Source organism: Panthera uncia (assembly GCF_023721935.1).
Source record: "Panthera uncia isolate 11264 chromosome C1 unlocalized genomic scaffold, Puncia_PCG_1.0 HiC_scaffold_4, whole genome shotgun sequence".
Lineage (NCBI taxonomy): Eukaryota > Metazoa > Chordata > Mammalia > Carnivora > Felidae > Panthera > Panthera uncia.
Window position 1 is genome coordinate 59,608,320 of NW_026057585.1, and position 14,525 is coordinate 59,622,844.

Here is a 14,525-nt window from a genome sequence, read left to right on the forward strand (position 1 = left end):
TGGACCAATATGCCACCTTAGGGGGACAGAGAGAGTTGCCTCACAGGACACTCGGCAGAGCAATTCTCCTAAAAGACCCTCTTGTGTTGCTAAAGCTAATACTCGTGATTGAAGAGAAGCCATTCCCTGGGCCCAAGCAGCCAGGAAGCAGGACTCACCCCAAGGCCGCACTCTCTGACCCTGGAATGGGGTCATACAGGCTGCAGTCGCTTTCCATGACCCTGACATCTTCACAGTCATCCTCGTCAGAGCCATCAAGGCAATCCTTGTCTCCGTTACACACGAGGTGGCGTTTCAGGCAGCGACCTGAGAGAGGAGAGGCTGTGGATGCTTCCAGAGCCTCCCAGACTCCTCCCTCTTCCCATGACCCACATCCAGAGTCACCAAGTGCCCCCTACTTCTGAAACAGCCCCTCCCCCACCTTCATCATGTCGCATCCTGTCTCTGTCCTCACCGCCTCTGCCCTCCTAGCAGCCTCGCTGTCTCCCACCCGTAGCCCCCACCCCCTGTTCAGACCCTGCAGCAGGCTCCCCTCTGGAATTCATCCTCCATATGCAGCTCCAGTGACCTTTCTCTGTATCCTTCTGTGGCTCCTAAATATTCCCATTCTTCCAAATGCCACGGTCTAGCCCCCAGTTCCCTACCTGGCCCAACCTCTACCTCTCTTCCCAAAGCCCTGACCTGCAATCATTCTGCACTATCGCCAGTCCTTAAATCCCTGTGCTTTTGCATATTCTTTCTCTTAGCAAATCCATTGCTCCTTTCTAAGTCCCAACTCAAGTGCCCTTTTGAAGCCTGCTCTGACTTCCCAGCACAGGTTTGAGCATCCCCTGCCAGAGACTCCCCTTGGACCATGAGCAAACACCCATTACGCTGGCTATCATACAATATTATCATCACTCCTTGTAGGTCTCTCTCCCAAAGAGACTAGGAGTACCTCGAGGTCAGGCACATCATCTTTTCATCTCTGTATCCCCAGCAGGTAGAACACTGCCTGGGACATACATTCCCAGTCAATATTTATCCAATGAATGGATGAATGAGTGAATTGTACCTTTTCTAAATGAATCAACAGATGTTCCTACAAACTTACATCAAAATTACTTGGGTTACTTGTCGGCTTAAAATGCAGATTCCTGAGCCCCATCCCAAACCTACAGAATGCCAACTTCGAGGGGAAGGGCTCAGGAGTCGGCATCTTCACAAGCTCCTGAGTGACTGTTTTGCACATTAAGTTTGACGGGCGCAGCTGTTATCTCACTGGAACGCTACTCACCTGTCTCCTTACACTGGAAATCCTGTCCACACTGTGCTTGCTCTAGACAAGCTGTGGGACTCTGACAGCTGGCTTGATCCCAGACATCACCACTGCAGATGGTTCCCCCAAACTTGTTTGGCTGCAGGAGGCTCCGGAATCGGTACTAAATCAGATTTTGAACCAGACACATTCATTGTCTATCAATCAAACAAGATTTGTGCAGGCGGGTGTCAGCTCAACATAAGGAATAACTGTCTTGTGATTGAGAGGTGCCTAAAAAGCTGTCTTTGGAGGGGATGTTCATAACTGGTGGTATTCAGCCAGAGGTGCCTCAACCATCAGCGGGGATATTGAATAGGGCCTTCAAGCATCCAATGAAAGACTCAAACAAAATATTTCTGGGGTCTTTTTACTTGAGAGGAAGGACCTTCTCCCCTCCCTTTTCTTCAACCACTTAGTACCTATTCATCTTTCATGATTCACAGTGTACCTCCTCTGAAAGCCTTCCCTAAGTAACATATTCCATAGTTCCCTGCACCTCCTTCTCTCTTCCCATTTGTCATATAAGGTTGTGATCCCTTTTCTGCTTATTCATTTACCTTTCTTACTAGTTTAAGAACCTTTTGCATGGTGAGGAGGAGTGGTGAAGGAAGGACCACGTCTTATTTGACTTCATACACTTGGCACTTGATCTAGGGTCAGGTACACAGGAGGCACTTTTATGAGATGTTTGTTGCTTTCCCTCCGTACCATTTCTTCCAGTCATGGCATCCTCTCTTTCCTTGGAACATATCTCATATGGCTCAGGTGGGGATGATCTCACCCCCCAAATCACAGGAGTGTGTGGGTATGAACCAGGCCAGGTCAACCAGGGCACCATATGCCAAATTACAGTGATTGGTTTAGAGATTGGTTCATGGCTCAACCTTAGGGCAATCATTATTCTCTCTGAAGATTTTCTTTTAGAACTATTGGAAAAGACCATTTCTTTTTGCCCAAGTTGCTGGGAACTGTGGGCATCAAGTGGTCATCTAGCCTACTTATGTAAAAAGAGACCATCCAAGAAATGAAGACATCATCTCAGTCCCTGGGTTCAGCTTTGACTGCATATGAATAAATCCTTGTTGAAGGAAGTATGGAAAGAATAAAATTCACACCAATCTTGGAGCTCTATGATTTCATGATACTGCTTTCTATATGGTGTATAGCTTTGGGTACTAGTGTAGAAAGAGGAAGCTGAACACTAGGATATTCAGAGAAATATGAGGTTCCATTCCCACCTTCAAGAAGTTTAGAGTCTAGTTGAGGAGACAAAATAGATAACAATAGAAAACATGCTGTATGGAGAGCTCCATGCAAAGTGTCCAATAAGAGAATGTGCGGTGCCATAGTTTCTGCTGCCTCTTGCCTTGGCTCAGCCCACAGGCCCCTCCTTCAAGAAGGTTCATAAATAAGTAGGAAAGCAAAGGTTTGAGCAACAAGAAAAGTGAGTTCCTGGCCTAATTCTTCCTTCCTGCCTTCCTTCTTTCCTTCGTCTTTTTCTTTTTTCTTTCTTTCTTTCTTTCTTTCTTTCTTTCTTTCCATCTTTCTTTCTGTCCTTCTCTCTTTCTTTCTTTTTCCTTCTTTCTTTTTCTTCCTTTTTCTTTCTTTTGTTCTCTCTCTCTCTTTTCTTTTTTCTTTCTTTCTTTTGTCCTCTTTCTTTCTCCCTTCCTCCCTCCCTTTCTTTCCTTCCCTTTCTTTCTCCTTCCTTCCTTACTATAGCTGATACACAATATTACATTAGTTTCAGTTGTACAACAGAGTGATTCAACTTCTTTATGTTACACTCTTCTCACTACAGGTGTAGCTCCCATCTGTCACCATGCGATGCCATTACAATAACACTGACTACATTCTCTGTGCTGCACCTTTCATCCCCATGACCTACTCATTCCATAACTGGAAGCCTGTACCTCCCACTCCCCTTACCCATTTTGCCCATCCCTCTACCACCTCCTCTCTGGCAGCCATCAGTTTGTTCTCTGTATTTATAGATCTGGTTCTGGTGTTTGTTTTTTATTCCTGAACCTCTTTCTTCCTTGCTATGTAAAGTATCAGTGCCTGGTAATTTGTGCCTCAGTTTCCAAATCTGTAAAATGAGGTGGTTGACCTAGGTGACCTCACTAAGTATAGCTACTAATGATTCTTTCACCTGTGTTCATTTACCTTTGAGTTTCTGTTTCCTAATATGTAAAGTATGATGACCCCTCACTTTGAAAGGGTGTTGTGACAACTAAATGAGAGAATGTGTGAGGAAATCACCTGGCCCTGTGTCTGACATATCATTGGTGCCCATTAAACAGAAGTGGTTCCACATCATTATCAGTGGAGTTTTTCCAGAAGGTTCCAGTGGGTACATGTGGAGCTGCAGCTTCCCCCTCCCTCCTCTTGTCTACTTCTGCCTCCACAACTGCTCATTGGCAAAGAGACAGAGGTAGCAAAAAAGGTGAAGAGTAAATCTGTCCATTTGCCTTTCCTACCTCCCAGTTAATAACAGTGATAGGGATTTATAAACTCAGTGGGAAGAGAGTGTGATTAACAATTGGTTTGGAAATATGAGGACATTTTAATTCTCTTCCAACCTCTTGCCCCACAAATCAGTACATAAAGAAGTGCTTAGCGTACCAACATACAGCCAAATCGCCTTCTCACTCTTTAAAAAGTCCGTCAGAGGGGCGCCTGGGTGGCGCAGTCGGTTAAGCGTCCGACTTCAGCCAGGTCACGATCTCGCGGTCCGTGAGTTCGAGCCCCGCGTCAGGCTCTGGGCTGATGGCTCGGAGCCTGGAGCCTGTTTCCGATTCTGTGTCTCCCTCTCTCTCTGCCCCTCCCCCGTTCATGCTCTGTCTCTCTCTGTCCCAAAAATAAATAAAAAATGTTGAAAAATAAAAATAAAAATAAATAAAAAATCCGTCAGAGTTTTAAGACCTGCAGTTACCAACACAACGATGATGATGGTAACTACCATTTATTGAGTGTGTTTTGTTAGCTGGATACTTCATATTCTTTATCTCATTTAATACTATACTGAGATCAAATACTATTTAGGAGATCAAATACTATTCTGAATCCCATTTTAAGCTGGGTTAGAATTCCAGTTCTGCTACTTACTGTGTATGTGTCACTGGGTAAATCACTTAACATCTCTGACCCTCAGTTTTCTCATCTATAGAATGAGAGATATGGGGGTCTTGTGAACATTAGCGATAATACATGTAAAGAAGTCAGCACTTTGCCTGCTGTCTTGAATATACTCAGTAATAAGAGTTACCACATCAATATCATTTTTTTAGCCTGCTGTTGGGCTACTCCAGAAGGATTTATGACTGAATGGGAATTGGATTAGATGGCCACTAATATCGCTTATGACTCTCCACAGAGTGGAGGGGGGAGCAGGAGAGTGAAGTGATCAGGCACATGGGCATTTTGGAATCAGACTGACCAACTGTCAAATCTAGGCTGTGCCTCTTTCTTTATGGGTGACCTAACCAAAGACCGTGGTATCTATCCGTCACTTACAGTTGGCTATGAAAGTCAGCTAAGAATTTATTAAAGCATCGGCACAGTGCCTGGTATATAGAAATGATTTAATAAATGGTAACTATAAATGACATTATCACCTTCCCCTGGTTCCTGTATTGGAATGATGGTGCAGTCATGAGGTTCATTCCCACTGACTCCCCATTTTCTAGGTCATTATCAAATAATGAAGACATTGTGTTGCCGAAAGGTTGGTGCAGATACTCCCTTAGGGATTTCTCCATGCTAGTGCCTGTGTTGGTATCATTAAGATATCATTTTCTTTTCTAGCTAGTCGATAATATTTCTTTCCAGAAATGCACATCTTTGGGTGATTTTGAGAGGAATAAAAACCATATGAATAAGAAGAAACTAGGATGGTCTTTCCCTTACATAATTAACAGAATTTGTTTTAAGGATTACTTTAAAGACACATATGTCTTTTTGAGTCATTACTTTGAGAAGTTCAATTCTAATTTGAATAGTAAGTCATCCACCTGTGCTCTCTGCTGTCTACACAGCAACACATGAGGGGAAAACGCAGTTTAGGATATGTAATAAGCTAAATAATGGCCATGCAAAGAAATCAAGTCCTAGTTCTTAAAAGTTGTAAATGTTACCTTATTTGGAAAAGGGGTCTTTATAGATATTATTAAGGTTTTTGAAATGAAGAGATTACACTGGATTATCCAGGTAGGCCCTAACGGTCATCATGGTGTTCTTATAAGGGGAAGGCAGAGGAAGATTTAACACAGACACACAAAGGAGACACACAGAAGAAGAAGAGGTAATGTGGCCACAGGGGTAGAGGGCAGAGCCCAGAGATTGGCCACAAGTCAAGGATTGCTGGTGGCCACCAGAAGCCAGAAGAGGCAAAGAACAGATTCTCCCCTAGAGCCTCCAGAGGCAGCATGGCCCTGTCAAACTTCTGGCCTCCAGAACTGTGAGAGAATACATTTCCATTGTTTTTAAGCCACCCAGTTTGTTACAGCAGACTCAGAAAAGTAACACAGGATATCAAAGCAAAATGAGATTCTGGGAGCCAGATATCTTTGAACGGGGCAGTCTGGGATTCCTTGGCATATCTCAGAGACAGGAGAGGCAAAATAAATAATTTCAGGCTTTGAAGCTGAATAAATGAAGTCCCAATTGTGTTCCCATCCATAATGATTTTGAATTCCATGTGATTTTGAACAACTCATTCACAAGGTAGCCCTGCATGTCACCGAAGACTGGGTCTGGAGGCCCACTCTTCAGAAGCTCAGGGGAGAGAAGAACAAGTCTTGATTCAGGCAGTGGCAGCTGGTTGGAGAGGGAGGCATGTGTAGTAATTATACAAACAGCTAACATTTACTGAACACTTACTATATGTTAGGTGCCATGGAAAGCACTGTGCATACCTTACTCATTTAATACTCATAAGCCTATGCTGTAAGTACAATTCCTACTTCCATTTATAGATAAGGAATCAGAGGCATGGAGAGGATAAAATATATGCCCAAAGTAACATAACAAATAAGATGCAGAGTCAGAATCCGAGTGGTAGAATCAGAGCTTAACCACTTAGACTTGACAGTAATGTACCAATAGACAATGTTCAGGCAATGGTGTTCCAACTGGGAGAGGTGGGAGCCTGGAGACATCCTACCCTGGGTACATCCAGTAAAGGCATGTGTTGTCTGTAGAGATTTTAAAATAGTAATAAAACAGGAGTTATTCTGCCTTTTATTATTACCATGAGCCAGTAATTATGAACAAGGTCAGAATTTTAATACTCCGCCCTAGCAGAGCAGGTGCTCCCAAAGTCCCCCTTTCTTTGAGATGACACTGGGTTTAGTGACCATTTTGGACCGTTCAAAACCACTTAGGTGGGCAAGATAGACTCTTGTCTGTTGATTGGGTGTGTCAGCCTTTTTAAGCCATGAAAGTAGAATCCTCAGGAACATTCTCTGATTTATCTCAGCTCCCCACAGGTTATTAGCCCCTCTAAATGACCTTCACCGGAGGGCAACAGATTGACCAGGATCCAGAGAGGCACGGGGATCAGTGTGCCTATGTCTGAATGGCCCCCTCTCTGCACATCAGCCATTAACATATACATCTTATGTAGCCTCACCCCATAATGACCTATAAACAAAAGCAGAAAAATTCCACCATCTGTGTCCCCATGGCTTCCAAATACCTATTTCTAGACCTGATTTCGACCCAGACCTCAGATTTATAGACCTATTTGTCTCCCTTTAAATGCCTAGTTCACCATTCAAATATCGAATGCCCCCAACCTGGTTAAAAATGTCTTACCTTTGTGTCCTGACATGGAAAGCATTCTGTCCACTCAGACCAGGTGCTCAGCTGGCAGTTAAGTGCTGTCAAGGTGGAACTCTGAACGGCCCGACTTACTCTCCTGTAAAGAGGAAAGACCCTTACTTCAATTTTTAAGATTTATATTACTGTAATTTTTATTTTTGTTGTAAACTCAAAAAGGTCTTTTCATAGGAAGATATCTCAATAATATGAAAACAGATTAATACTTCCTCACCTGTACTGAGATATAAATGAAAAAAATTGTATATATTTTAAATGCACAATGTGATGGTTTGATGTACATTGTGAAGCGATCACCACAATCAAGCTAATTAATACATCCATTCCCTCACATAGTTACATGTGTGTGTGTGTGTGTGTGTGTGTGTGAGAACACTTAAGATCTACTCTCTTAGCTAATGTCAAGTACACAATACAGTACTATTAACTGTAGTCACCATGTTGTACATTAGATCCCCTGAACTTATTCATCTTATAAATTTGTACACTTTGACCAACTCCTCCCCATGTCCCCAGTCCTTTGTAACCACCATTGTACTCTCTAGTTCTTTGAGTTACACTTGTTTAGATTCCACATAGAAGAGAAATCATGCAATATTATCTTTCTCTGTCTGGCTTATTTCACTTAGCATAACGTCCTCCAGGTTCATCCATGTTGTTGCAAATGACAGGATTTCCATCTTAAAGAAGACGCCCTAAAGAGGGCTAAACAGATGTTGAAATTTTTTATCTTTTTTTTATCATTTTAAAATTCAAGTATAATTAACATACAGTGTTATATTAGTTTCAGGTATATAAATATAATAATTCAACAATTCTATGCATTACTCAGTGCTCATCAGAATAAGTGTAATCTTAATCCTCTTTACCTGTTTTACTCATCCCCCTACCCACCTCCCCTCTGGAAACCACCAATTTGTTCTCTGTATTTAAGAGTCTGTTTTTTTCTTTTTTCTCATTTTTCCTTTGTTCATTTGTTTTGTTTTATTAAATTTCATATGTGAGTGAAATCATATGGTGTTTGTCTTTGTCTGGCTTATTTCACTTGGCATCGTGCTCTCTAGTTCCATCCACGTTGTTGCAAATGGCAAAATTTCATTCTTTTTTATGGCTGAGTAATATTCCATTATATATATATATATATATATATATATATATATATATGCCACATATTTATCTATTCATCTATCAGCAGACACCTGAGTTACTTCCATATTTGGTTATTGTAAACAATGTTGCAATAAACATAGGAGTGCATATATCTTTCTGAATTAGTGTTTTCATTTTCCTTTGGTAAATACCTAGAGGTGGGATTACTGGATCCTACGGTAATTCTATTTTCAGTTTTTTGAAGAAACTCCAGTCTGTTCTCCACAGTGGCTGCACCAGCATGTGTTCCCACCAACAGTGCTTGGGGTTCCTTTTTTCTCTACATCCTTGGCAACACTTGTTAGTTCTGGTGGTAATTATTTCAGCCATTCTGAAAGGTGTGAGGTGGTATCTCATTGTGGTTTTGATTTGCATTTGCCTCCTTTTAGTGATATGGAGCATCTTTTCATATAGTCTGTATGTCTTCTTTGGAAAAATGTGTGTTCATGTCCTCTGCCCACCTTTAATAGGATTATTTGGTATTTTGATGTTGAGTTGGTGTTGGATATTAACCCTTTATCAGATGTATCATTGGCAAATATCTTCTCCCGTTCAGTAGACTGTGTTTTGTTTTCTTGATGGTTTCCTTCGGTGCACAAAATCTTTTTATTTTGGTGTAGTCCCAATAGCTTAATTTTGCTTTTGTTTCTCTTGCCAAAAGAGATATATCTATAAAAATGTGTCTACAGGTGATGTCAAAGAGATTACAGCTTATGCTTTCTTCTAGCAATTTTATGGTTTCAGGTATGGCATTTAGATATTTAATCCATTTTAAGTTTATTTTTGTGTATGGTGTAAGGAAATGGTCCAGTTTCATTCTTTTGCATGTGGCTGTCTAGTTTTCCCAACACCATTTGTTGAAGAGACTGTCTTTCCTCCATTGCATATTCTTGCCTCCTTTGTCATGGATTAACTGATCATAAAAGCATGGGTTTATTTCTGGGCTCTCTATCCTGTTCCATTGATCTATGTGTCTATTTTTGTGCCAGTACCATACTGTTTTAATTACGATAGTTTTGTAGTATATCTTGAAATCTGGGATTATGATATCTCCAGTTTTGTTGTTCTTTTTCAAGCTTGATTCAGATATTCAGGGTCTTTTATGGTTCCATACAAATTTTAGGATTATTTGTTCTAGTTCTGTGAAAAATGCTGTTGGTATTTTAATAGGGATTGAATTAAATCTGTAGGCTGCTCTGGGTAATATAGACATTTTGACAACACTGATTCTCTTAATTCATGAGCACGGAATATCTTTCCATTTGTTTGCATCACCTTCAATTCCTTTCATCAATGTTTTACAGTCTTTGGAGTACAGGTCTTTTACCTCCTTGGTTGAGTTTATTTCTAGGTACTTTATTATTTTTGGTGCAATTGTAAGTGGGACTGTTTCCTTAATTTCTCTTTCTGCCACTTCATTATTAGTGTATAGACGTGCAACAGATTTCTGTATGTTAATTTTGTATCCTACAACTTTCCTAAATTCATTTACCAGTGCTAGTAGTTTTGGGGGGGAATCGTTCAGAATTTCCATACATACTATCACGCCGTCCACAAAGAGTGAGAGTTTTACTTCTTCCTTACCAGTTTGTATCAGATGGCGAATTCTTTAATTTGTAATGTTTGCCCATTGATTTGGGCATCTAGGTACCTGCAGAATGTACAACAGTGCCACACTATATTCCCTTACCCTTCAGGTTACCTGGTGGGAGTGGGGATAGAGCAGGAAGGGTGTGTCAACAAACACAGGGATTCTTACTTGGAAGGCTTGGCAGTAAGGGCGCTTCCAACATTTGCATGATCTTATCTTCCTTCTTAAGAATTGCATGTACTGGGGCGCCTGGGTGGCTCAGTCGGTTAAGCGTCCAACTTCGGCTCAGGTCATGGTCTCGCGGTTCGTGAGTTCAAGCCCCGCGTCAGGCTCTGTGCTGATGGCTCAGAGCCTGGAGCCTGTTTCAGATTCTGTGTCTCCCTCTCTCTCTGACCCTCCCCCATTCACGCTCTGTCTCTCTCTGTCTCAAAAATAAATAAATGTTAAAAAAAATTCATGTACTATTTTTTTAAATTTATATCCAAGTTAGTTAGCATATAGTGCAATCATGATCTCAGGAGTAGAATCCGGTGATTCATCCCCTAATACAACACCCCATGCTCATCCCAACAAGTATCCTGGTTTTAAAATGAAAGATATGTGGCCTCGTGCCCTTTCTCTGTTTTTCTATTTTTTTACTGAAGTAAAATACACATTATGTAAGTGCGAGTATCCTAGTTATTTTTACATGTGCAGTTCAGTGACATTCAGTACGTTCATATTTTTGTGCAACCATCACCACTGTCCGTCTCCAAAACTCTTTTCATCTCCCTGCATTAATTTCGAGATGCAAAATTTAAGCAAAGGAAAAGGCTGTACAAGTTTTCCTTCCAGCCAATCACAGTTTTGAGAAATGAAGAATGAAAATTTATTGTGTTCCTACTGATGCATGTGTGATGCCGGAGGGTTTATATAAATTAACTCTTTTAAATCTATATCAGTCCTATGTGGATCAAGTTATTCTAATTTTAGAGAGACAAGTACAGAGGAGAGCTTGCAATTTTGTACATTAATGTTGCATCCTATAACCTTACCAAATTTATTTATTACTTTTAATAGTTTTTTGGTGGAGTCTTTAGGGTTTTCTATGTATAGTATAATGTCATCTGCAAATAGTGACAGTTTTACTCCTTTCTTGCCAATTTGGATGTGTTTTATTTCTTTCTAGTGTCAGATTGCTGTGATTAGGACTTCTATGATCATGTTGAGTAAACGTGGTAAGAGTGGACATCCTTGTCTTATTCCTGATGTTAGAGAAAAAGGTCTCAGTTTTTACTATTGAGTATGATGTTAGCTGTGGGTTTGTCATATATGAACTTTATTATGTTGAGATACGTTCCCTCTAAACCCACTTTGTTGAGAGGTTTTATCATGCATGGATGTTGGATTTTGTCGAACGCTTTTTTCTGCATCTTTTGAAATAATCATATGATTTTTATTTTTCATTTTGTTAATGTGGTGTATCATGTTGATTGATTTATGGATATTGAACAATTTTTACATCCCTGGAATAAATCCCAGTAGATCATGGTGAATGATCCTTTTATTGTGTTGTTGAATGTGGTTTTATTCATATTTTTTTGAAGATTTTTGCATCCATGTTCAGCAGAGGTGGCTTGTACTTTTCTTCTTTGATAGTGTCTTTGTCTGGTTTGGGTATGAGGGTAATGCTGGCCTTGTAGAATTTATTTGGAAGCTTTCTTTCCTCTTCTAGTTTTGAAATAGTTTAGGGAAAATAAGTATTAACTCTTCTTTAAATGTTTCATAGAATTCACCTATGAATCCATCTGGTCCTGGACTTTTGCTTGTTGGGAGTTTTCTGACTACTGATTCAATTTTGTTACTAATAATTGGTCTGTTCAGATCTTCTATTTCTTCCTGATTCAGTTTTGGAAGAGTCCCGACTTCTAGGCATCTCTCCATTTCTGTTAGGCTGTTCAATTTGTTGGCATGTGATTTTTGTAGTAGCCTTTTATCGCCCTTTGTATTTCTGTGGTGTCAGCTGTTACTTCTCTTCTTTCACTTCTGATTTTATCAATTTTGGTACTCTTTTTTTCTTTTCTTTTCTTTTTAAATATAATTTGTCAAATTGGTTTCCATACAACACCCAGTGCTCATCCCACCAAGTGCCCTCCTCCATGCCCATCACCCACTTCCCTCTCTCCCCCACCCCCCATCAATCCTCAGTCTGTTCTCTGTCCTCAAGAGTCTCTTATGGTTTGCCTCCCTCCCTCTCTGTACCTTCCACCTCCCTTCCCCTCCCCCCTGGTCTTCTGTTAAGTTTCTCAAGATCCACTTATGAGTGAAAACCTATGGTATCTGTCTTTCTCTGTCTCACTTATTTCACTTAGCAAAATACCCTCTAGTTCCATCACCATTGCTGTAGATGACATGTCATATAAAGGGCTAATATCTAAAATCTATAAAGAACTCACCAAACTCCCCACCTGAAAAACAAATAAGCCAGTGAAAAAAAATGGACAGAAGACATGAATAGACATTTTTCCAAAGAAGGCATCCAGATGGCCAACAGACACATGAAAACATAGTCAATGTCACTCCTTATCAGGGAAATACAAATCAAAACCACACTGAGATACCACCTCACGCCAGTCAGAGTGGCTAAAGTGAACAAATCAGGGGACTATAGATGCTGACAAGGATGTGGAGAAAGGGGGACCCTCTTGTACTGCTGGTGGGAATGCAAACTGGTGCAGCTGCTCTGGAAAATGTGTGGAGGTTACTCAAAAAATTAAAAATAGAACTACCCTATTACCCAGCAATAGCACTGCTAGGAATTTGCCCAAGGGATACAGGAGTGCTGATGCATAGGGGCACTTGTACCCCAATGTTTATAGCAGCACTTTCAACAATAGCCAAATTATGGAAAGAGCCTAAATGTCCATCAACTGACGAATGGATAAAGAAGACGTGGTCTATATATACAATGGAATACTACTCTCTCTTTTTTTCTTGATGAGTTTCGCTAAAAGTTTATCAATTTTATTTATATTTTCAAGGAACCAGGAGAACTAACTTTTTCTGAAGAGTCAGAGTAGCAGAAAGCCCAGTGGTTAAGAACATGGGGTTCAGAGTAAGAGGACTGACTTTGAATCTTGCCACCTGCTGACTTTTGAAAATTTGAGGAAGTTACTTAACATCTCTGAGCTACAGTTTTCCCATCTGTAAAACTTGGTTAAAAATAACATTGCCTAATGGTGTTATTGAAAACATGTTAAAATGCTTATGAAGTATTTGTTAAAGGTTGGCTTTTGTTATTACATGCTAAGATGTCCCATGGATTATCTCATTTAATATCTACAACGACCCTAGGCTGTATATATTATTAGCCCTACTTGTATAGAAGAGAGTTGAGATTTCTAAGAGCTAAGTAGCCCCAGAAATCATAGCCCAAGGGTGACAAAGGCAGAATTTGACCCAGGTTGATGGCAAAGACCATGTTCATTTCCCCATAATGCGGCTGCTTCCTCATTTTATAAATCAGCCAACAAAACTGAGACAGTCAGAGCCTTGCCTGGAGTAACAGAGGTAAAAGGTAGACACTGGCCTGTCTACAAGGCCATGTTCTTTCTGTTACCCTCTGCTGCCTCCTCAGAGGTTAAAGAGCTTACCCGGGTCACACAGGGTAAGGTGGACAAGCCACAAGCATGCCTGGCTAGAAGTGTCATTGCTTCTACCACAGTGTCACAGCCTGGTTAGCCCACTGAGCAAAGTAGGAAGATTGTCTGTCCCACCAATATTATCATAACTTCTGAGAGTCAGGCAGCCTCTGCGGTGACAAATGGCACTATTATCACCCTAGTATAGAAAAAAAAAAAAAAGGTGCTCCAAATCTGACGCTAATCATTCCATGAGCTACTAGTCAGAATGAATGATGGCGTCCAGTCTGAAACCCTAGACAAGGATCCAGGGGATAGTCAGGAAAGTGATGTTCATCTTTAACAATGGTTTCCAAACTTAGATCCCAGGACGCTTCAACACTCTAACGTATTACTGAGGACTCCGAAGAGCCTTTGTTTAAGTGGGCTATCTACTGATTCAAAATTCAAAATCGAAAGAGAAAATATAACAATGTCCTTATTTAAATTTATCATAACAGGGGCGCCTGGGTGGCTCAGTCGGTTAAGCGTCCGACTTCAGCTCAGGTCTCGATCTCGTGATCCATGAGTTCGAGCCCCGCATCGGGCTCTGTGCTGACAGCTCAGAGCCTGGAGCCTGTTTCAGATTCTGTGTCTCCCTCTCTCTCTGACCCTCCCCCGTTCATGCTCTGTCTCTCTCTGTCTCAAAAATAAATAAACGTTAAAAAAAAAAATTTAAAAAAAATAAAAATAAAAATAAATTTATCATAACAAACCCATTACGTATTACAATATATGCCATAATTTTATTTGAAAACACATTTCCAAGAAAAATAATTGGTGAAATGCGTGTCATTGTTTTACACGTTTGCAAATGTCTTTAATGTCTAGGTTAGTAGGAGACACTTAGATTCTCCTTTCTGCTTCTTCACTCAGTCTGTCGCTTTATGTTGCTTTTGTTGAGGTTTAGGAAGAAAAATCAGCCTCATATATTTATATATTTATGGAGCTAAAAATTCTAGATGGGTGAGGAAATTTTCATACTCCT

The 14,525-nt window shown here is 40.6% G+C and overlaps 1 protein-coding gene across 1 annotated transcript in view; it reads right to left on the bottom strand.

The window, feature by feature from the left end:
• Positions 1 to 14,525, bottom strand: part of C8A (complement C8 alpha chain) — a 68,998-nt gene that overhangs the window by 40,220 nt on the left and 14,253 nt on the right. Inside the window, exons 2-4 of the mRNA XM_049617086.1 lie at positions 7,115 to 7,217; positions 1,277 to 1,421; positions 159 to 306 (exon numbers count right to left, since the gene is read on the bottom strand). Coding sequence (XP_049473043.1) covers positions 159 to 306; positions 1,277 to 1,421; positions 7,115 to 7,217 — 396 coding nt within the window. The remainder of the gene's footprint in view (positions 1 to 158; positions 307 to 1,276; positions 1,422 to 7,114; positions 7,218 to 14,525) is intronic.